Source organism: Scyliorhinus torazame, chromosome 15 (assembly GCF_047496885.1).
Source record: "Scyliorhinus torazame isolate Kashiwa2021f chromosome 15, sScyTor2.1, whole genome shotgun sequence".
Classification (NCBI taxonomy): domain Eukaryota; kingdom Metazoa; phylum Chordata; class Chondrichthyes; order Carcharhiniformes; family Scyliorhinidae; genus Scyliorhinus; species Scyliorhinus torazame.
In genome coordinates this window covers 123,663,309-123,686,107 of record NC_092721.1, presented here as the reverse complement: position 1 = coordinate 123,686,107, position 22,799 = coordinate 123,663,309, and the positions used below count along the sequence as shown (strand labels likewise).

The following is a 22,799-nucleotide window of genomic DNA, read 5'->3' as shown; positions in this document are numbered from 1 at the left end:
GATGGGCCAGCAATTAATTCAAAACATTTGTGACTAAATGTTTCAGCATGTTGTGAAGATTTTATTTCAATGAAATTCCAGTGTAGATTGCATCGATGTGATTCCCAGCATTCAATTTCACAACCATGTTGGCATTGACTTAAAGGTTGTCAGAATAGTTACATAAGCTTTTTCATCAAAGATCTACATTGACCCATTACTGGGCGAGTCTGTAAGGGATTTACCATGAATAACATAAACATCTAACAAAACCATCATAGCTGAGGCACAGGTTTGCCCAAGTGTAGGAGTTCCATGTGTGCATAGAAATACTGTGGGAGTTTTGCCAGCTACTGCCTTAATGTCTAGTAGCATACAGTATAAAGTTTTTTCCAGCCAAGGTGACTACACTTGCTGGGGCATTGGCTTGCAGAGTTATCTTCCAAGATTTGACAGAACCAGAGCCCACAATGACAGATCTACATATCCAGGTTCTTTTAGTGGGCCAAGTTTGGGGGTTGATTCACTTCCGATCTTACATTGTCACAAATTGTCTTGGAGCTGACTCAATGCCGTTGCCATAAATGACCTGAATAATACACTCTCTCCGTTCCTTCTCTCTTCCTGTGCTGTGCTGTTTCACCTTTTTAAAAAAAAACTTAAAGTACCCAATTAATTTGTTCTCCAATTAAGGGGCAAAAATTAGCGTGGCCAATCTACCTACCCTGTGCATCTTTGGGTTCTGGCGGTGAGACCCATGCTGACACGGAGACTATGCAAACTCCACACGGACAGTGACCCAGGGCTGAGATCGAACCTGGGTCCTTCAGCGCCGTGAGGCAGTGCTAACCACTGCGCCATCGTGCTCCCAACTAACGTCAAGGATGCAATCATGTATCTTGAGATTTGTGAATGTGAATCGGCTATGGTGCATTAAATAATCATGTTACCAAAATCGCAAGTTCAATAATTTTTCTATTAAATCTTAAGTGGTGTAGTTACCAATGCAGTAATGCACTTTCACTGCTGTTTCCAGTTCTGTTGTAAAGCTTTGGATACTGTTTTGTGAGTAAGATTGTGGATTATCATTTATGTTTTGTATGTTGGGTGAGGACACCTTTATAGAACTCATTTTAATCGACATAAGAAACCATAGGGGTTTGAGGCTCTGTTGTTTTAATGTGTATATGTTTTATGATTCATTGTATTTTTGTCCTTTTTTAGATGACTGAGAAGGCACAATGAGTGTGAAGGCGTTTGAACTTGTTCCTGTGCTTGGGCAGGATCTGCTGGTAGATAAAACCTGGATGTCTATTGACTGCATTGAATGTTGTGGGAAAAATCTTTATATAGGAACAAGTGACTGCTGTATCTATCACTTTCTATTGGAAGAAAAAGCATCCACCTCAGGGCGACCTGTGTTTACTCCAACAAAACAACTGCACAAATACCTGGGGCTAAAAAAAGCTGTGAATGAGCTCAAGGCAGCATCTGCTTTGAACAGACTTATGGTTTTATGTGACAATACTGTGGTTTTATTGAATATGATCAACCTGGAGCCTGTACCATCAGGAGCTAAAATCAAAGGAATAACTGCATTTGCTGTGAACGAGAACCCAGTGACTGGAGATCCTTTCTGTATTGAGGTTTGTGCCATTTCAATGAAGCGGAAAACTGTACAAATATATGCAGTGCATGAAGACCGTGTCCAACTAATAAAGGAAGTCTCCACACCAGAGCAACCAGTTGCTATAGCTGCAGATGGGTACTTTCTTTGCTTGGCAATGAGCACACAATATATTATTTTGAGTTATAACACAGGAACATCGCAAGACCTGTTTCCATATAATAGTGAGGAGAAACGACCGATTGTAAAGCGGATTGGTCGACAGGAATTTCTATTAGCTGGCCCAGGTGCACTGGGTAAGTTTATTGATGATTTGATTGAGATATTCAATGTCATTTGGTGTATATGATTACACAGACTGATATGGGTTTTAATTATTTCAGATGGAATGGTGGATAAGTTATCCATTTCAAAAATTACTGCCAGTTTTGAATCAAATATATATTTTCATAAGTACATTTGATTCACCATCACTCAAAAGAGATGGTGTGTATGGAGAGAAAGTAGGATAGTGAAATGAAATGGAAATGCTTATTGTCACGAGTAGGCTTCAATGAAGTTACTGTGAAAAGCCCCTAGTCGCCACATTCCGGTGCCTGTTCGGGGAGGCTGGTACGGGAATTGAACCGTGCTGCTGGCCTGCCATGGTCTACTTTCAAAGCCAGCGATTTAGCCCAGTGTGCTAAACCAGCCCCTAGTGGGCTCAGACTGGATAGTTTAAGGAGAAATACCAAATGTTTGTGATCTAATTTTCTGATTCTGTACTGTGTTCTGGATTCCTAAATGAACTGGAGGGGAGAGGGGATCTTAGTTTGTGCAAATGCACGGAAAAGTTCACCACATTCTTTGTTATTGCACTAACTCTGCCAGAGAGCCCCAATATTCAGGAAGATTTTCTGCATTCAATTGGAAGAATTTCAATGTTGAAAAGGGACCTGAACCAGGTGGAGTGGAAAGAGATGATCAGCTAAAACAATATGTGAGCAATGGGAGGTTTTCAAGGTGGAGATAGTTCGGAAGCAAACTCAAAGCATTTCTATGAGAAAGGAGGGTATCCAAAGCTAAAGATCCATAAATGACTAAAGGAATTGAGATTCAAATGAAACCGAAAGGCTTCTGGTAAATATGAGGTTCATGTTACAGTAGAGTCACACAGGCTAGGGTGGTGCAGTGGTTAGCACTGCTGCTTATTTGCACTGAGGACCCGGGTTCAATCCCGGCCCCAGGTCATTGTATGTGCGGAGTTTGCACATTGTGCGGGTTTCACCCCCACAACCCAAAGATGTGCAGGTTAGGTGGATTGGCCATGCTAAATTGCCCCTTAATTGGAAAAAAATTAATTGGGCACTCTAAATTTATGTTAAAAAATAGAGAATCACACAGGCTACATAGTGCAGAGGAGAACAGAGAATGGAAACGAGGAGACAAAAGTGCATGAATCAAGTCCATGATTGTCACTTGGAAAAGCCAATACTGAGCTTAATAAATGGCAATGATCATGTGTATCAAACTTTATTGAGTTGTTAAAATAATGGCTAGAATTGGTGAACAGAATGTTTATGTTGTGATTATGTACTTTCAAAGGTTTGATGATTTCCCACAAAATAAATCTGTTAGCAAACTTAAAATCCATAGGATTAAAGCAACAGTACCAACATGGATATGAAATTGACTGCAAGGCAGAAAGCAGAGATGAATGGTTTGTTTTTTCCAGAGTGGATAGAAACGTGCAGTGATGTCCATGAAGGTCGGTCAAGGGACAACTTCTCTTTCTGATAAATTGAAGTTGACACAAAAGTAGGGAAGTAAGTTCTGAATAGGACCGAAGACTACAAAGGGTCATAGGTTATGTGAGTGGGCAAGGATCTGGCAAATGGAGTATAATCTGGCAAATGTGAAATTGTCCATTTTTACAGGAAGAATAAAGAAGAAGCTGATGATCTAACTGGTGAGAGATTACAGAGCTCTGAGGTGTAGAGGGATCTGGGTGTCCTAGTGCATGAATCACAAACTAGTGTACAGGTACAGCAAGCAATTAAGAATGCTAATAGAATGTTGTTTATTGTGAGGGGAATTGATTACAAAAGTAGGTAGAACATAGAAAAATACAGCACAGAACTATATGGCCCACTATGTTGTGCCGAACCTTTGTCCTAGATTAATCATAGATTATCATTGAATTTACAGTGCAGAAGGAGGCTATTCGGCCCTTTGAGTCTGCACCGGCTCTTGAAAAGAGCACCCTACCCAAAGTCAACACCTCCATCCAACACTAAGGGCAATTTTGGACACTAAGGGCAATTTATCATGGCCAATCCACCTAACCTGCACATCTTTGGACTGTGGGAGGAAACCGGAGCACCCGGAGGAAACCCATGCAGACACTGGGAGGATGTGCAGACTCCGCACAGACAGTGACCCAAGCCGGAATCGAACCTGGGATCCTGGAGTTGTGAAGCAATTGTGCTATCTGCAATGCTACCGTGCTGCCCTTAAGAACAAATAAATCAACACTATATAATTTTACCGTAATCCATGTACCTATCCAATAGCTGTTTGAAGGTCCATAATGTTTCCGACTCAACTACTTCCACAGGCAGTGCATTCCATGCCCCCACTGCTCTCTGGGTAAAGAACCTACCTCTGACATCCCCCCCCCCTATATCTTCCACCATTCACCTTCAATTTATGTCCCCTTGTAATGGTTTGTTCCACCCGGGGAAAAAGTCTCTGACTGTCTACTCTACCAAGTTGCCCCTCATCCTTCTCCGTTCTGATGAGAAAAGGTCTAGCACCCTCAACCTTTCCTCGTAAGACCTACCCTCCATTCCAGGCAACATCCTGGTAAATCTTCTTTGCACCTTTTCCAAAGCTTCCACATCCTTCCTAAAATGAGGTGACCAGAACTGTACACGGTACTCCAAATGTGGCCTTACCAAGGTTTTGTACAGCTGCATCATCACCTCACGGCCCTTGAATTCAATCCCTCTGTTAATGAACGCTAGCACACCATAGGCCTTCTTCACAGCTCTATCCACTTGAGTGGCAACTTTCAAAGATATATGAACATAGACCCCAAGATCTCTCTGCTGCTCCACATTACCAAGAACTCTACCATTAACCCTGTATTCTGCATTCATATTTGTCCTTCCAAAATGGACAACCTCACACTTTTCAGGGTTAAACTCCATCTGCCACTTCTCAGCCCAGCTCTGCATCCTATCTATGTCTCTTTTGCAGTCGACAACAGCCCTCCTCACTATCCACAACTCCACCAATCTTCGTATCGTCTGCAAATTTACTGACCCACCCTTCAACTCCCTCATCCAAGTCATTAATGAAAATCACAAACAGCAGAGGACCCAGAACTGATCCCTGCGGTATGCCACTGGTAACTGGGATCCAGGCTGAATATTTGCCATCCATCACCACTCTCTGACTTCTATCCGTTAGCCAGTTCGTTATCCAACTGGCCAAATTTCCCACTATCCCATGCCTCCTTACTTTCTCCAGAAGCCTACCATGGGGAACCTTATCAAATGCCTTACTAAAATCCATGTACACTACATCCACTGCGTTACCTTCATCCACATGCTTGGTCACCTCCTCAAAGAATTCAATAAGACTTGTAAGGCAAGACCTACCCCTCACAAATCCGTGCTGACTATCCCTAATCAAGCAGTGTCTTTCCAGATGCTCAGAAATCCTATCCGTCAGTACCCTTTCCATGACTTTGCCTACCACTGAAGTAAGACTAACTGGCCTGTAATTCCCAGGGTTATCCCTAGTCCCTTTTTTGAACAGGGGCATGACATTCGCCACTCTCCAATCCCCTGGTACCACCCCTGTTGACAGTGAGGATGAAAAGATCATTGCCAACGGCTCTGCAATTTCATCTCTTGCTTCCCATAGAATCCTTGGATATATCCCGTCAGGCCTGGGGGACTTGTCTATCCTCAAGTTTTTCAAAATGCCCAACACATCTTCGTTCCTGACAAGTATTTCCTCGAGCTTACAGTCTGTTTCACACTGTCCTCTCCAACAATATGGCCCCTCTCATTTGTAGATACAGAAGAAAGGTACTCGTTCAAGACCTATCTTTTCGGACTCAATACACAATCTCCTGCTACTGTCCTTGATCGCTCTAGCCATTCTCATATTTCTCACATGTGTAAAAGGCCTTGGGGTTTTCCTTGATCCTACCCGCCAAAGATTGTTCATGCCCTCTCTTAACTCTCCTAATCCCTTTCTTCAGTTCCCTCCTGGCTATCTTGCATCCCTCCAACGCCCTGTCTGAACCTTGTTTCCTCAGCCTTACATAAGTCTCCTTTTTCCTCTTAACAAGACATTCAACCTCTCTTGTCAACCATGGTTCCCTCACTCGACCATCTCTTCCCTGCCTGACAGGGACATACATATCAAGGACACGTAGTACCTGTTCCTTGAACAAGTTCCATATTTCACTTGTGTCCTTCCCTGACAGCCTATGTTCCCACCTTATGCACTTCAATTCTATACGCTTCAGTCATTTTGGGCACTGGTGAGATGTCTGAAGCACGGGGGTCTTGACAAGGTGGATGTGGAGAGGATATTGTGGGAGAATCTAGAACTAGCAGTCACTATTTAAAAATAAGAGGTCACTCATTTAAGACATTTTAAAAATAAATTTAGAATACCCAATTAATGTTTTCCAATTAAGGGGCAATTTAGCGTGGCCAATTCACCTACCCTGCACTTCTTTGGGTTGTGGAGGCGAAACCCACGCAAACATGGGGAGAATGTGCAACCTCCACACGGACAGTGACCCAGAGCCGGGATCGAACCTGGGACCTCGGCGCCGTGAGGCAGCAGGGCTAACCCACTCGCCACCGTGCTGCTCGCTCATTTAAGACCTCAGAATTTTTTTCTCAGGGTCATGAGTCTTTGGAACTCTTCCTCAAAATGGTGAACAGTTATCTCGTAGACAGGAATGTTGAGTTGAGGTTCCAATCAGATCAGCTATGATCGTATTGAATGGTGGAGCAACTCAGAGTGGAGTGGTCTCCTGCTCCTAATTTGTATATAATTTGGGGACAGTGGACACAATTGCAAACTCTGCAGGTAAGGGCAAGGATAGAAGTATAGTAAATAATGAAGGAGTTGATCATAGACTTGAGGAGGCCAAGAGTAGACTCATGGCAGATTAAATTTTATGCTGACGAGTGTGAAGTGATGCACTTTGGTAAAAAGAATGAAGGGTAGTGATGCAAACTAAATTGTGTCATTTTAGAAGGGGGACAGGAACATTGACCTTGGAATTCTCTGAACGTGATGGGATAATTTGGTACAGACTAATTTGAATGCTTTAGCCCTGCTGAAGAATTCGAGGTCCTTGAATTAGAGTAGTGCTCAAAAGCAAGGAAGTAATGGTAGATCTTTCATAAATCACTAGTGAGACCTCAGCAAGCGTAATGCACCGTAATCTGAGCAATAAATATTCTTTGGGGAGAAAAAAGCAAGGTAATTTTCCAAGGATGCAAAGGAGATTTACCAGAATAATATGAAAGATAACAGACTTCAATTATCTGGAGAAAATAGAGAATGAAGGATTATTCTTTGAGCAGAAAAATGCTCAAAGGGAGATTTAATAAGGTATTTAAAAATCATGAGGGGCTTGATTAGATGGAAATAGTTTATTCCACTAGCAGGAAGACCTGTAACTAGAGGACACATTTCTTAATTTTTAGTAAATAAGACATGGAGATGGGTGGATTTTATTCTCACGGCTCTAGTTGTTGTGATGAACAGTTGGCTAGACGGCTGTCATGTGGGTCAAATTAATGCCAACAATACTGGTTTTGATAGTGTTCCGGCTGAGGTAGACTTGGGGTCTGCATTCTCACCCGACCAATAGTTTTTTTTAAAATGGCAGCGCTTTGGCAAATAATTGCCTAGAACCTGCCTTTGGACAGAAAACTTAAGAAGAAGGTAGTTATGACCTGGAATGTTCTGTCTAGAAGGGTGGTGGAAAACGATTCAGCTGTAACTTAAGAGGAATTGAATATATACTTAAAGCTAAAACTTGAGGATTTGGGTAATTCTTTCGGAGAGCTGGCATAGGTATGATGGGCTGAGTGGCCTGTTTTGGTGTCATACTTGTTAAATATAATTAAACAAAAGATCATTTGAATTTGAAACATCAAACGATGACAGTACCTTTCTGATTGGATTACCAGGTGCTGGTTTAGCGCAGTGGGCTAAACAGCTGGCTTGTAATGCAGAACAAGGCATCAGCGTGGGTTTAATTCCTGTACCGGCCACCCCGAACAGGTGCCGGAATGTGGCAACTAGGGGCTTTTCACAGTAACTTCATTGAAGCCTACTTGTGACAATAAGTTATTATTATTATTATTATTATTATTATTACCACCACCTATTTTAAAAAGTAGAAATCTTTCATCGAGTTAAAGATTACAGTCATAAGTCCTAAAGGCACAGAAGTAGGTTGTTTGGCTCATCGAGTCCTTGCTGGCTCTCTGTAGAGAAATCCAGGAAGTCCCATTCCCCCACTCTATCCTGTAGCCATGCACGTTTATTTCCCTCAAGTGCCTATTCCATTTTCCTTTCAAATAGTTGACCATCTCTGCTTCCATCACTGTCCTAGGCAGCAAATTCCAGCTCACCACTCCTTGCTGCATTTCAAAATGTCCTTCCTCATATTTCCTGCTTCTCTTGCCTACAATCATCAACCCGTGTCCTCCTAGTCCTGTGCCATCAATTAATTGGAACAGCTTTTCTTTGTCTCCCTTATCGAAACCTGGCTTCTCCAACCCAACCTAGTAGCTAAATTGCCACACCTCTTGAACCATTCACGTAAATCTTCTCTGCAATCTCCAGGACCTAAAAACCCTTTGAAGTGTTGTGAATCGAACTGGGTGCAATACTTTAATTGTGGTCGAACCAGAGTTTGATGAAGGTTCAGCATAACTTCCCTGTTTTTGTGCCCAATACCTCTATTTGTGAAACCCAAGATCCCATATGTTTTGCCAACTGCTCTCCCAAAATGTTCTGCTACCTTAAAGGATCTGTGACCTCTGCCCTTGCACACTCTTTTAGAGCAGCATTAAATCTATATTGCCTCTTCCTATTCTTCCTTTGAAAAAGCATCGCCTCATATTTCTCTTGCATTAAATTCCATCTGCCATTTGTCTACCCTATCTGCCAGCTTATCTACGTTGTGTTGCAGTCGATTGGTGTCATCCTCCGTCTTTGCCATTGGTCATTGGTAAATTTGGTAATTTTTCTGTTCCTTAATTAACTCAAAGCTCTCCAAGTGTCTGGTGATTTTCTTTTTGTTAATTATTGTTTCTGAAACCTTACTTCCCACTGACCGACCTGCAATAACTAGGAACGTCCTAGCACCCTTTCTTGAGCAAGGGTGTCACATTTGATACTTTCCAATTCTCTGGCACAACCTCGGATGATGCACAGCCAACCTTTCCATTGATCCTGCCTCAATTTTCATTCCATTTGTGGTGATCTTTGTGAGGGGTTTCCAGGATGGAAGACGTAGTGATCACAAAGATACACCAAGCTCTTTTGAAGAACTAAACTAATTTTATTAACACTACTAAATTTGAGTTCAACACTTATTCTGAATAGCAAACATACATGTAAGAATTAAACTACACTCATTAACACTACTATCTCTACTACTATCTCTATCTACTAATTATAACTATTATATTTTAACTTACTCTGCAATATACTATGAATCTTATCTTCTTCAGCTCCAGTCTAATCTCCATCCTTTAGTTTAAGAACCACTGCAATTTATAGTGCTGCCCCTTAGCTCCCTCTGGTGGCTAGGCTTAACATAACATTAACTCTTCACATGCTGTACATTTGTATTATGTCACAACCCTCTTTCTTTGAGAAAAATGTTGGCTATACATTTTCTTGTTTACAGTATTATACAGCATGTCAACAATGATAGGATGAATGTTAGATTTACAGATTTAATCTATTTGGAGGTTTGCTACATCTTGTACACCTTCTTAATGTTGTAACAGTGTTATTTGAATTATCTTGTACATTTGACAATATAGCTTTTGGAAAGTCATTGGTAGGAAATAGGAGTTGTTGACTCGTGGCTGATTCTGAGAATGTAACAGGTTTCAAGAGGTCTATTATGTTTCTACAAAAAAATCTTTCCAGATTCTGTTTTTTAAAAAAATCTTTTTATTGGCGTTTCTCATTTATAAACAGTTGTGTGTATAATATATACACATCACATTTTTCTCGCCTGCGCTAATTTCCTTTATTATACAGAGGTTTAGTTTGTCCTTCGTTTAACTGACCCTACGTGCCTTTCATTGCCTTCTGGATCGGTCTATGGATCATTCGGGTTCTAGTCAGGTGTGCTCTGTGCACCACTTTGAGCTGCATTAGGCTTGGCCTTGCGCAGGAGGAGGTGAAGTTCACCCTGCTCAGTGCTTCGCTCCAGAGTCCCCATCCTACCTCTGTCCCCAGTTCGTTCTCCCATTTTTGTCTGATCTCGTCCAGTGGAGTCCGGGCTCTGTCCAGTAGCTGTCCGTATATTTTCCCACATAGTCCCCCCTTCCCGTTGCTTGTGCCTATCAGGTCCTCTAGTAGTGTGCTTTCTGGGACCCCAGGGTACCCCACTGTCTCTTTACGGAGGAAGTGTTTTATTTGGAGGTGTCTCATTTCCTGTCCTTTTGCTAGCCTCCAGTTCCTCAGCAGTTCGTCTAGTGTCGCCAGTCTGTGCCCTAATTAGAAGTCCCCGACCGTCAATGTACCCCTGCCCCGCCTCCAACTTTTGAAGGTGGTATCTAGCATGGCTGGGGGGAATCTGTGATTGCCGCAGATGGGGGCCATGGTGGATATTTTAGTTATCCCGAAGTGGTGTCTGAGCTGGGTCCATGTTCTCAGCTTGCCAACCCCCCCCCCACCCACCCACAAACGCCATGATTAGACTGTCTACGTTTTGGAAAAAGGCCTTGGGGATGAAGATCGGAATGGATCTAAACAGGAAGAGGAACCTTGGCAGTACGTTCATCTTGATCGTCTGCACTCTCCCCGCCAGGGAGAGTGGGAGTGAGCCCCACCTTTGAAGGTCTCTTCTTATTTCCTCCTCCAGGCTGGTCAGGTTCCACTTGTGGATCTGTGTCCAGTCTCTGGCTATCTGGATCCCCAGGTAGCAGAATCTGTTCTGGGCTGTTTTGAAGGGGAGCCCCTCCAGCTCTCTCACTCCCCTGTTTGGGTTCACTGGGAATGCCTCGCTTTTGCCCAGGTTAAGTTTGTAGCCTGAGAAGGTTCCAAACTCTTTCAGCATTTGCAGTATTGCCTTGAGTCCCTCCTGTGGCTTCGAGACATAGAGGAGCAGGTCATCTGCATAGAGTGAGACTCTGTGCTCTCTGTCTCCTCTCCAGATTCCCTTCCAGCTTTTCGCGTCCCGCAGGGCTATCGCCAGTGGTTCGATGGCTAGCGCGAGCAAGAGTGGGGACAGGGGGCAGCCCTGTCTTGTTCCTCTCTGCAGCTGGAAGTATTTAAAGCTGGTGGTGTTAGTTCGGACGCTCGCTTTGGGAGCGTTGTACAGGAGACTCACCCGGGCGATGAACCCCGCTCCGAGCCCAAACCATTCCAGTACCTCGGAGGTATTTCCATTCGACTCTGTCGAAGGCCTTTTCTGCGTTCAGGGAGACGATCACCTCTGGTGTTCTCTCCCCAGAGGGGATCATTATTACGTTCAGCAGCCGCCTGATGTTCGCTGTGAGTTGCCTACCCTTGACAAAGCCCGTTTGGTCCTCTGCGACCACCTCTGGTACACAGCCCTCCAGCCTTTTGGCCAGGACCTTTTGCGAGTATTTTCGCATCCACGTTCAGCAGTGAAATGGGTCTGTATGATCTGCATTCCGTCAGGTCTTTATCTTTTTTGGGTATCAGTGAAATTGTGGCCTGCGCTAGCGTTGGGGGCAGGGTGTCCCTTGCCAGTGAGTCCGCGAACATGTCCCTTAGGTGTGGGACCAGGACGAGTGCAAATTTTTTGTAAAAGTCCGCCGGGAACCCATTGTGTCCCGGTGCCTTCCCCGCCTGCATGGAGCTGATGCTCTCCATGATTTTTCCCAGGTCTAGTGCTTCCAGCTCCGCCCATCTGTCTTCCCCCACAATTGGTAGTTCCAGTCCGTCTAGGAACAGTTTCATCCCCGCGTCCCCGTTGGGGGGCTTGGAGGTGTACAGTCCCCGGTAGAAGGTCTCAAATGCTCGATTACCTCCTTTGCTTCTGTTACCAGTCTGCCACTGCTATCCTTTACCTGAGCTATTTCCCTTGTGGCTGCCTGCTTTCTCAGCTGGTGAGCCAATAGGTGGCCAGCCTTGTCTCTGTGTTCGTAGACGGTCCTCCGTGTCTGACGGAGTTGGTACACTGCTTTCCTAGTGGATAGCAGGTTAAAGTCCATTTGCAGCTTTTTTTCTCTCCACCAGCAGCTGTACGGTCGGGGTCTCGGAGTATTTTCTGTCGACTTCCAGGATGGAGTCCACCAGTTGTTGCCTGGCCACTCTCTCTTCCCTATCTCTGCTTGCCTTGTAGGCTATGATCTATCCCCTAATCACTGCCTTCAGTGCCTCCCAGAACGTGGAGGGTGAGACCTCCCGGTTTTGGTTGTTACTCACGTAGTTGCCTATGGCCCGTGATGTTTTCTAACAGAAGGCCTTGTCGGCCAGAAAGTCCATGTCCAGCCTCCATGTGGGGCGCTGGGCACGGCCGGTCTCCAACCTCACATCCATATAGTGTGGAGCGTGGTCCGAGATAACGATCGCGGAGTACTCCGTTCCCGTGATCCCTGGAAGCACCGATTTCCCCACTGCAAAGAAGTCGATACGGGTGTAAACCTTGTGTACTTGTGAGAAGTATGAAAATTCCTTCTCTCCCGGGTGCAGGAACCTCCATGGGTCCACCGCCCCCAACTGCCCCATGAATGCTCCTAGTTCCCTAGCCATGCCAGTCTTTTTCCCTGCTCTGGGGTTTGATCGGTCGGTCAGTGGGTCCTGTACACAGTTGAAGTCGCCCCCCATGATCAGTCGGTGTGTGTCAAGGTCGGGGATTTCTGCCATGGTCTTCTTTATGAATTCTGTGTCGTCCCAGTTGGGAGCGTACACATTTACCAGTACGACCAGTTCCCCTTCCAGGACACCGCTGACCATGACTTACCGTCCCCCTGGGTCCGTAACTGTCTTGGTTTCCGTAAACCTCGTCCTCTTACTAATTAATATTACTACTCCCCTAGCCCTCGTCCCTAGCATGAGTGGTACGTCTGTCCCACCCAGCACTTCCTTACCAGCAGTCGGTCCTTCTCCCTCGGGTGTGTCTCTTGTAGGTAGATTATGTCTGCTTTCAGGCTTCTTAGGTGCGTGAAGACTCTGGATCTTTTGACAGGGCCGTTGAGTCCCCTTGCGTTCAAGGTAACTATCATGGTGGAGGGTTTTTGACCCCCCGGTCCTGCGGGGTCACCCATACATACCTGGTGGACGTGCCCCTGCCCTCCGGGGTTTCCCTTCGTTAGGATGCCGTACAAAATGGCCGCGGTCACCGCTCTCACCATGAGGTCGGGCACCGGGGTTTCCTTTTGTCCAGGGGCACCCACTATGGCCGCCAGCTGTGTGTACGCCACGTGGCTGCGCCCCTGCACTCCAGGGTCTCCCTTCATCCTGAAGCCTCCCCCCCGAGTGGCTGTTTGTGGCACCATCTTGGTTCCTCGCCCTGCTCCATGCCTGCCGAGGCCTGTGTTCGTGCTGCTTATCTACCCCACCCTTCCCTTTGCTTCTCTTTTGTGTTGAGAGATGGAATGAGCCCGGGAACGAGTTAGCACAGTCCCGCACAGTGCACCAAACATGTGTGTACAGTCCATGATTGTATTGTCTCTGTTTGCGTTCTGCCCGCTGTTCTTTGTTCCGATTCTTCCTTTCTTTTCCATCCCTGCCGCTTTCATGATGGCCGTTGTGGCTGTCCCTCCCCCAGTTTGTTCGCTCTAACAAACTCCTCCGCTGCCGCGGGGGTGTTATAAAACAACTCCTTCCCCTCAAATGTTACCAAGAGTTTGGACGGGAATAGCATCCCAAATTTCACTTTACTTTTGTAGAGTGCTGATTTGGCCCTGTTGAATTCAGCCCTTCTTTTGGCCAGGTCCGCCCCAATGTCCTGGTACACCCTTATGGTCTTCCCTTCCCACGTGATCGCTTTCGGCTGCCGGGCCCACTTTAGGATTTTTTCCCTGTCTTGGAACCTGTGCAGCTTCACGATAACCGCTCTGGGCTGCTCCCCGGCTTTGGGCCTGGGTCGGAGCGACCTGTGCGCCCTGTCGATTTCTGGGGGGTTTGGAAACTTCTCCCTTCCCACTAGCTTGCCCAGCATTTGGCTGACATAGCCTGTTGGGTCTCTGCCCTACAACCGCTCTGGCAGACCCACTATTTTAACATTCTGTTGTCTGGACCTATTTTCCTGGTCCTCCACTTTCCTTCTTAGGCTCCCCTGGGTCGTTACCAGCCTTTTCACCTCGGTTTCCTGAGTTACCATCCTGTCGCTCTGTTGTCTCCGCCAGCATCTCCTTCATTGTGTGGAGCTCCGTCCTGAGTGCCTCCCTCATGGAGTTTATCTCTGTTTTTATTTCCTCCTTTATGGCGTTTATTTCCATTTTCAGCACACTTCTCCATTCCTCCCCCTGTGCGGGGTGGGGGGGGGGGGGGGGGTCGCCGCCGCGTCCTGTTCCTGCTCCGCTGCTCGGTTCGCCAGTTTTTCCGCTTCCTGATTCGCCTGAACCTCCGCCTCTCCCCGTGGGGTCCTCTGCCTGCGCGGCCGCAGCTCCTGCTTTTTTCCATCGCCTTCACTGCTGTTCCTTCTTGCATCTCGCCGTCCCCCCAATTTATTATTTGGAGGCATATTTCTGTCTGTGCCTTTCTCTTTTTTTTTTCTGGGTTTTGGTGTGGGGGGAAAAAAAATTCGTTTTTTTTTTTTTTGTTCTCCCCCCCCCCCCCCCCCCCCCCCCCCCCCCCCAAAGAAAAAGAACCCCAAGGGTTATAAAAACAATTTGGTTTTTATAACAAGGGATTTTTTTTTTTTTTTTTTTTTGGAAAGTTTATTTTTCACTTTAAAAAAGTTCCCCTTCTTTTTTAAATTTGCAGGAGAGGAACAAGGAAGGCTGAATTTAAAATTCTTATTTTGTTCTTGTGATTTTCTCCGTGCTCCGACTTTCAGGCCGTTTCTGAGCGATCCCCACTCCTCCACGTGCAGCTCACCGGGACCAGTTTTTCCTTTTTTTTCTCCCTCTCCAGCTACGTGGATCGGAGCTTTGGCACCTGGGCAGGGCCGAATTCGCGGGGCCTAAAGAATTATTATTTTTTAAAAAATTTTAAATTCCCCGGGAAAACCCCCCAAAAAGCCGTGATTTTGTGGCTGTGCGGGAGCGTCTTTGCTGCGGCCGCTCCGTTCACGATCGCTGCCCTCCAGATTCTGTTCTAATCATGTATGATCTTAAGACCATAAGACATAGGAGCAGAAGTAAGGCCATTCGGCCCATCGAGTCCACTCCACCATTCAATCATGGCTGATTTCAACTCCATTTACCCGCTCTCTCTCCATAGCCCTTAATTCCTCGAGAAATCAAGAATTTATCAACTTCTGTCTTAAAGACACTCAACGTCCCGGCCTCCACCGCCCTCTGTGGCAATGAATTCCTCAGATACACCACTCTCTGGCTGAAGAAATTTCTCCTCATCTCTGTTCTAAAGTGACTCCCTTTTATTCGAAGGCTGTGCCCCCGGGTCCTAGTCTCCCCTGCTAATGGAAACAACTTCCCTACGTCCACCCTATCTAAGCCATTCATTATCTTGTACGTTTCTATTAGATCTCCCCTCAACCTCCTAAACTCCAATGAAAATAATCCCAGGATCCTCAGACGTTCATCGTATGTTAGGCCTACCATTCCTGGGATCATCCATGTGAATCTCCGCTGGACCCGCTCCAGTGCCAGTATGTCCTTCCTGAGGTGTGGGGCCCAAAATTGCTCACAGTATTCTAAATGGGGCCTAACTAATGCTTTATAAAGCTTCAGAAGTACATCCCTGCTTTTATATTCCAAGCCTCTTGAGATGAATGACAACATTGCATTTGCTTTCTTAATTACGGACTCAACCTGCAAGTTTACCTTTAGAGAATCCTGGACTAGGACTCCCAAATCCCTTTGCACTTCAGCATTATGAATTTTGTCACCGTTTAGAAAATAGTCCATGCCTCTATTCTTTTTTCCAAAGTGCAAGACCTCGCACTTGCCCACGTTGAATTTCATCAGCCATTTCTTGGACCACTCTCCTAAACTGTCTAAATCTTTCTGCTGCCTCCCCACCTCCTCCATACTACCTGCCCCTCCACCTATCTTTGTATCATCGGCAAACTTAGCCAGAATGCCCCCTTGGTGTGAGTTCATTGAGTACTTTTGCAATGTCCGTCCATCCACCTTCAGGATTACGAATGCATACAATATCACCTTTGAGTGTAGATAGTGGTTTGGAGTTTATTGGAATACTTCCTCAGTTGCTGTATTTTTTTTAATGCACAACTTGTTCATCTGTGTTTGGAACAATTAGAGTTGGTAACATAGTACGTATTCTTCGTCCCATCAATAGTTGTGCTGGAGAAAGCGCCGATGACAATGGTGTAGCCCTGTGTGCTAACAGTGCTTAGTCCAAGTCCTTTCTGTCCTCCATAGCATTTTTGAGAAGCTGCTTCACAATTCCCACCCCTTTCTCAGCTTTCCCGTTTGCCTATGGGCACAGTGGGCTAAAAGTTAAATGTGTGAAGTTCTAGTCATTGGCAAATTGTAACCACTCCAGGCTGCTAAAAAACGGTCCATTGTCTGTGATAACAGTAATTGGTATGCCATGTCTGGCAAATACATTTTCCATTTCTCTGACAACTGAATGCGTGTTGAGTCGGATAATTTGATAACCTCCGGAAAATTTGAGTAATAATCAGTGATTATCAAATAATCATAGCCTTGAAAATAAAATATGTCCATAGCGACTCTTGTCCATGGTTGAGTAACTAATTCGCTTTCCATCAAGGTCTGCTTGTATTGTGCCGGTTGGTGCATTTGGCATATCCGATACTGCTGGATGTAGTTGTCTATATCCTTGTTGATTCCTGGCCAATATACCGATTACCGTGCTCTTCTACATTTCTCAATGGCTTGATGTTCTTCATGGATTTGTGCGAGAATGTCTTGTCTAAGACATGATGGAATTACAATACAGTCCCCTTTCAATAGAAAGTCATCTATTGCTGTTGGGTCTTCTCTGGTGTCGCAAATATTTGCACTTTTCCCATTAGGCCAGTCAGTATGTAGATCACTTGCTGAAGTGTCGTATCTCGCAGAGTTTCTGCCTTGATTATTTGTAGTTTAGCATCTGTGACAAGTAGCATTGATGTGATGTGCTTCAATGCGGAGTACAATGTCAACAACTTTGTTATCCTCATGCATTGTGGCTCATGTGAATTCTCTGCATCAGATTTAGCTGGATACATGCATCTACTCCAATAAGTGAGGATTTTGTGTCATCCATAATTTCAAAAACAAGTGGAATTTTAATGTCACCATTCTGAACTGAGGGAGCATGAACCTTTTTGTTGCTTTTTCATTTCCATCGTAGTCTGTTCATCTACAATGTGTCTTTTTATATTTTGGACGGGTTGCTAGTTTGCCCAAATCAGATTCTGTTATCAGATTAGTGTGCGCATTAGTGTCCAATTTAAATTGTACCTCTGATCCATTTATGATCAATGTTTCTATCCAATCTTTATTTCTATCAGATAGTTGCCCGATTGGTTTATCAACAGTATCGTTTCCATTTGTTTTAGTGATTGCTTCTAATATGAAGTTGCCCAGTGAATTGGGAGTCGTAAGATCAATGTTTAATTTTTTTTTAAAATTCTTCTTGTTTTGTATAGTGTTGACTTTTTTATGCTATTGAAATGCCTTTTTAAATTCATTCTGCTGTGTTGTGTTAAATCTGCATTGTGGAGCAAAATGATTTGCGTTTGTTACATGTTGTACACCTTTTTTCCAAATGCAGAAGTGTTGCTTTAAGTGAGAGTGTCCACAGTGTGTACATGTCATCACGTTGATCATGCGCATGCGCAAATCGGTCAACTTCCGGTTCGTGTCCTTTTTTAAAAGTCCGCATGTGTGAACGGATCCTGCGTAGAACGTCAAATGTAGATTTTGGGGTTATTTCTTACCCGCGCCTGCACAAAACGGTTACCTGCTGCTGCGCGATTCATTTTAAACTGCGTCCCAGAGGCAATGGCGCGACCACGTTGCTGATCCCTTTTTCACAGGATCTGAATTCCAAAGAAGTCTTGTCACAAAGCTGAATTGCAGAGGATGCAATATTAGGAAGGCAGGAGAATTGAAGGACGGGGAACAATACTGAGTCCTAGTTGGACAGGATGTAATTTCTGATTTTGACCAACAGGGCCTTGATGTGTGCTGGGAACTGAAATGACAGGTTTCCTATAGTGAGATGCTAAAATTGGCTGCAAATTTTCACCACTTTAAGTGAAGCCATGCAGGCAAGTGTTTACCAGCTCTTGCGAAACAAATCTCAACTTAAGATTCTGTGTAATCAGTTGAGAAAAAGAGGAAGGAAGGTCCAAACAGTTTGTTTCTTTTTTTTAAATAAATTTAAGAGTACCCAATTATTTTTTTCCAATTAAGAGGCAATTTTGCGTGGCCAATCCACCTAGCACATCTAGCAGCAAAATGCTTGTTTTACTCAGCACTAGATACTGGGAGATACTATTCCAGGATGCTGGCCGCCTCATGGACTTTTGGTGTGTTTTTGATGTGCTGTCATAGGTCAGGTACAGCAGCATAGTCATTCCATTTGGAGTCAGCTGTAAGTTAATAACTGACTCTGGGGCCTCCACCTCAAAAGGACTTTTTCATCCACCACTTTTTCAAAACCTGAAACGTGGCTCATTTTCCAGTACTTCCTTGCATATATTACACATGAAAAATGAAAATTTTCATTTTCACATGGGCTTTGCATCCCTATTTGCATTGGCACAACTGACAAAACCATATCTCAAGAAATCATCTTTGTCCTGCTATTTTTCCCCCCGAGTTAAGTTTCTTCCTCACAGGCTGTTCATCAGAGGCCGTGGAGCTCTATGCAGAGCTAACACTAGCACTGCTCTGTCCTGCCGTGGATTCTCCTGAGCAGCTCTCCAGATTCAAATCTGAGATCCTGGCCAGTAGGTACACTGCCTGTTTGTGTCTCTCACTGTCTCTTCCTTTGAATGAAGTGATCCATCATCACAGTCCAGCTTTAACAAATAGTCACCAAGACTCAACATTAGTTCACCTTTCTCGCCACAGATGCTGTCAGATCTGCTGAGATTGTCCAGTATTATCTGTTATTGTTCACAGTCCACTTGCCTTGTTTGCCAGCAGCTTAAAAAATGGAAGAAGCTTTCCGCCAATGATTTGGTGCCAAAAGCACATGCGTGTAACATGAACATACAGTGCAGAAGGAGGCCATTCGGCCCAACGAGTCTGCCCCGACCCATTTAAGCCCTCACTTCCACCCTAACCCCGTAACCCAAGGGTTACCCAAGTGTAGAGTGCTTGAAGTCAAGTGTACATGCATGGCTCATGACCTGCTCACTCCTGCTGCATGTGGCCGAAAGACGGCACACATTTTGTGCTCCGTTTGAATGCCAGTAATGGCAGTTGGGCACTTCTCCCGCAATCGGGATCACCGCGGAACTCCAACCCTCCCAACACCTGTCCATGACCCGCACTTGAAAAACCCTCAACTAATGATTTTGTATATTTTTAACATACTATCCCTGCTTTCCAATTCTATTAATAGCCTTGTTTTATGTTCTATTAACCCTGAACAGAGTTTCTGGAACACTTGCATAATTCCCAGAGCCAACATTAAGTGTTTTTATCTTTGCCTGCAGAATTTGGGATTGGATTTTCAGTTTTGTGTATGTATTTTTCAGTGTTCATTTTTTGACCATTTTCCACAACTCACTTTGGAGTTCCTGTTTGTGTATTGGAAGGGACAAGAAAGGCCGATCAGAGAACAGCATAATGGAACATTCGAAGTTTGTCAGCATTTTTTGCTAATTATCCGGGACACCATGTCAAAGAACAGGATATGAAGTTACTTCCCTCTTTCAGTGGACAGAACGTAGCTAGTTTGTGCAAACGGAGTATAGGATTTAAGTGCTCCCTATTTTGGTGTTGCATAGACCTGATTGGCGTCATTAAGAATCAGTCATTGTAACATTTGTAGTACAAACCGCACCCTGTCTAAATACATTTATTTTAATAAAGATTCTAGAAGTGCATCACAATTTGACAAAGCTCCTGGTAGCACACATTTGTCAAACAAAAGACCCATTTAACAGTGCCACCTAATGCTAATAGTTAATTACTATGGCAGTGTCGCAATTTCCTGGAGACAGCCTTTGAAGAAGAAATGTTGGCTGGCCTGGCTGGAAAAAAATGTTTTTTTCCCTCCTTCATTGCTCAAGAACTGGACTGAAGGTTTGCAAAATATTATCAACTTTTTGACATTTGTGTGGAAATAATCTGAGCTTGCAGTCCACACCCAAATCAATTTTTTGTTTTCATTGCAGGTCATGTTGCTCTTTTTTTGACCTTCAGTCTATTTGCTCTGTTTAGGTCACCTTTGCTCATGAGTCACCAGGTATCTTTATGATACCGCAACGTGGTTCAAGTTCAGGTTATGATTAATAACACAGCACACCGCTTAGTAAGGGTTAAAACAACGGTCATTTATTATATCCAACAAGCAATATTAATACCCTAATACTACTTTCTATATAATAAACCTATCACTACTGGCCAATACTTAACTTAGGAAGAGCCCACCAGGTCAGGGAAACGAATGGCTTGTCCAATCAAAACAGGCCCGCGGGATTCAAAAGGCTGCTACAGGTCGGTGGCTAGGTGTCTCTACCGGATAGCGATCGTTGGATTCAAACTTACACTTGCCGATGGCTGGTCAAGCGAAGGTTTCGAGCAGGCGAAGATGAGCGAGATCTGAACTTGGACCTTCACTTTTATAGGGCCCAGGGGCTTCCCGCCTCCCGGGGCGGCCCTTGACCCTGAGTCCCAAGTGATTGGATTCTGTCCACAGTCTCTGGGGTCGATGTGTCCAATAGTGAGGCGATTCCTTGATCGGGGGGTGGTCGCTCACCTGTCTTTGTTTCGGCCACTGCAGGCGCCGACAGGTCTGGCCCGGTATTCAATTGCTAATATGTTGCAATTGTTCCCGGGGATGGCCGATTTAACTGTGGATGTCTGAATAGATTAGGTGTAAACAGTCCTGAATGCAACTGCGGATACCTGGGTTGATGGGCTGTTGATAGCCCTGAGTATCGATCTGGGCTACGTTCCCCGAGCTGAAGCTGCAAACCTGTCTGCAGCTGCCTGCTTGTGTCTTCTTGGCTGCTTTTCCCAGCAGTTTTTCGGGTTAGCTATTTTAAACTGGGTTTTGGCCAGATTAATCGGAACGCAGCCATTTTACATGGCTACAGTCAGTACCAGTTACTCAAGATTACTGAAAATTAGGTGATTTTTGTGCTTTTAAAAACTAATTTTTCTGGTAACTCTACCAAACAAATTTAAATTCAACTGACTTTGTTGCGAGATGCTGCACTTGGTTGCTATTCTGGTCAAATGGACACCAGCAGAGCATCAAGCGCTGTTGCATATTTTGCGGATAAAATTCATGCCGCTTTCTTTGAGGAGTGAAGAAACAACCTCCAATATGGTCTACACTAGTCAAGAGCCTTGGGAATGAGAAGGGATTGAAATGTTGCTTGTAATTAAATGTGTGAATTAACACTTTTATTCTCAGTAGTGTAGGTCCTATAATTATGAACAAATGCTTACCATTCAGGTAGCAAATTTGCTGCAAGGCATTAGGGATATGGTAATTGCAACTCATTAATTTCTGTTTTTTAAAATTTTGCTTTTTCAGGAATGTTTGTGACAGCTGCAGGAATCTCCCAGCGTGCACCTGTTCATTGGTCAGAGAATGTGATTGGAGCAGCTGTATGTTTTCCTTATGTGGTAGCTCTGGATGAGGGATTTGTTACTGTGCACAGCATGCTCGACCAGCAACAGAAGCAGACTATTCCATTCAGAGATGGCCACATACTGCAAGACTTTGAAGGTAATTCAAAGGAAGTTACCTTTTGGATTAGTGTGGGTTCAGTTACTTCAGTATTGATAAATTATTCTGGCTTCAAACATGTGTACCTTTTATAAACTTGAAAATTAAGGGTAAGGGAAAAGAGCGCTTTCTGTTACATATTAAATCTGAGTCCAATCTCAAAAATCAAAGGATATGCAAGCCTACTTGGCAAGTGACATTGACTTATTTTAACTTCTTTTGCAATTTTATTTACCCATTGTGCTTAGATTTCACTGTCATCAGTTTCAGAATAATGTTTGAGTTCTGTAAAGATTTTGCTCCATTAAGGAGTTCAGTAATGCATTACTTCTAATTGCTTGTTGAAGCTAAGATATGATATACTTGTATCGCACCTTTAACCCCAGTTGCTTCGCAGAAGCATTCTAAAACAAAGAATGGCACCAAACTACGAGGAATGTTAGATGATTAGGGGTTGTTTAGCACAGGGCTAAATCGCTGGCTTTGAAAGCAGACCAAGGCAGGCCAGCAGCACGGTTCAATTCCCGTAACTGCCTCCCGAACAGGCGCCGGAATGTGGCGACTAGGGGCTTTTCACAGGAACTTCATTTGTAGCCTACTTGTGACAATAAGCGATTTTCATTTCATTTCATTTCATTTTTCAAGATATTTCCAAAATGTTGGTCAAGACGTGAAGAGAAAAAGATTGGTGAACACAAATGTAAGGTCTTCACAGTCTGAAACAGGAGAATTAATAATGGAGAACAAAGAAATGGCTGACCAACCAAATACATACTTTGGTTCTGTCTTCACAAAGGAAGACACAAATAATGGGGGGTACACTGGGTTTAGAGTGAAAGGGAGGAGCTGAAGGTAATCCGTATTAGCAGGGAAATGGTGTTGGGTAAATTGGCTGATAAATCCTCAGGCCTGATAATCTGCATCC

General features: G+C 44.4%; 1 protein-coding gene across 3 annotated transcripts in view; it reads left to right on the top strand.

Annotated features, from left to right (window-relative positions):
• The window catches only part of tgfbrap1 (transforming growth factor, beta receptor associated protein 1), a 108,860-nt gene that overhangs the window by 15,639 nt on the left and 70,422 nt on the right, over positions 1 to 22,799 (top strand). For all 3 annotated transcript variants that reach the window (XM_072476653.1, XM_072476655.1, XM_072476654.1), the window contains exons 3-4: positions 1,204 to 1,902; positions 21,680 to 21,874. In XM_072476653.1, the coding sequence (XP_072332754.1) occupies positions 1,221 to 1,902; positions 21,680 to 21,874 (877 nt within the window). In that variant the 5' untranslated portion in view covers positions 1,204 to 1,220. The remainder of the gene's footprint in view (positions 1 to 1,203; positions 1,903 to 21,679; positions 21,875 to 22,799) is intronic.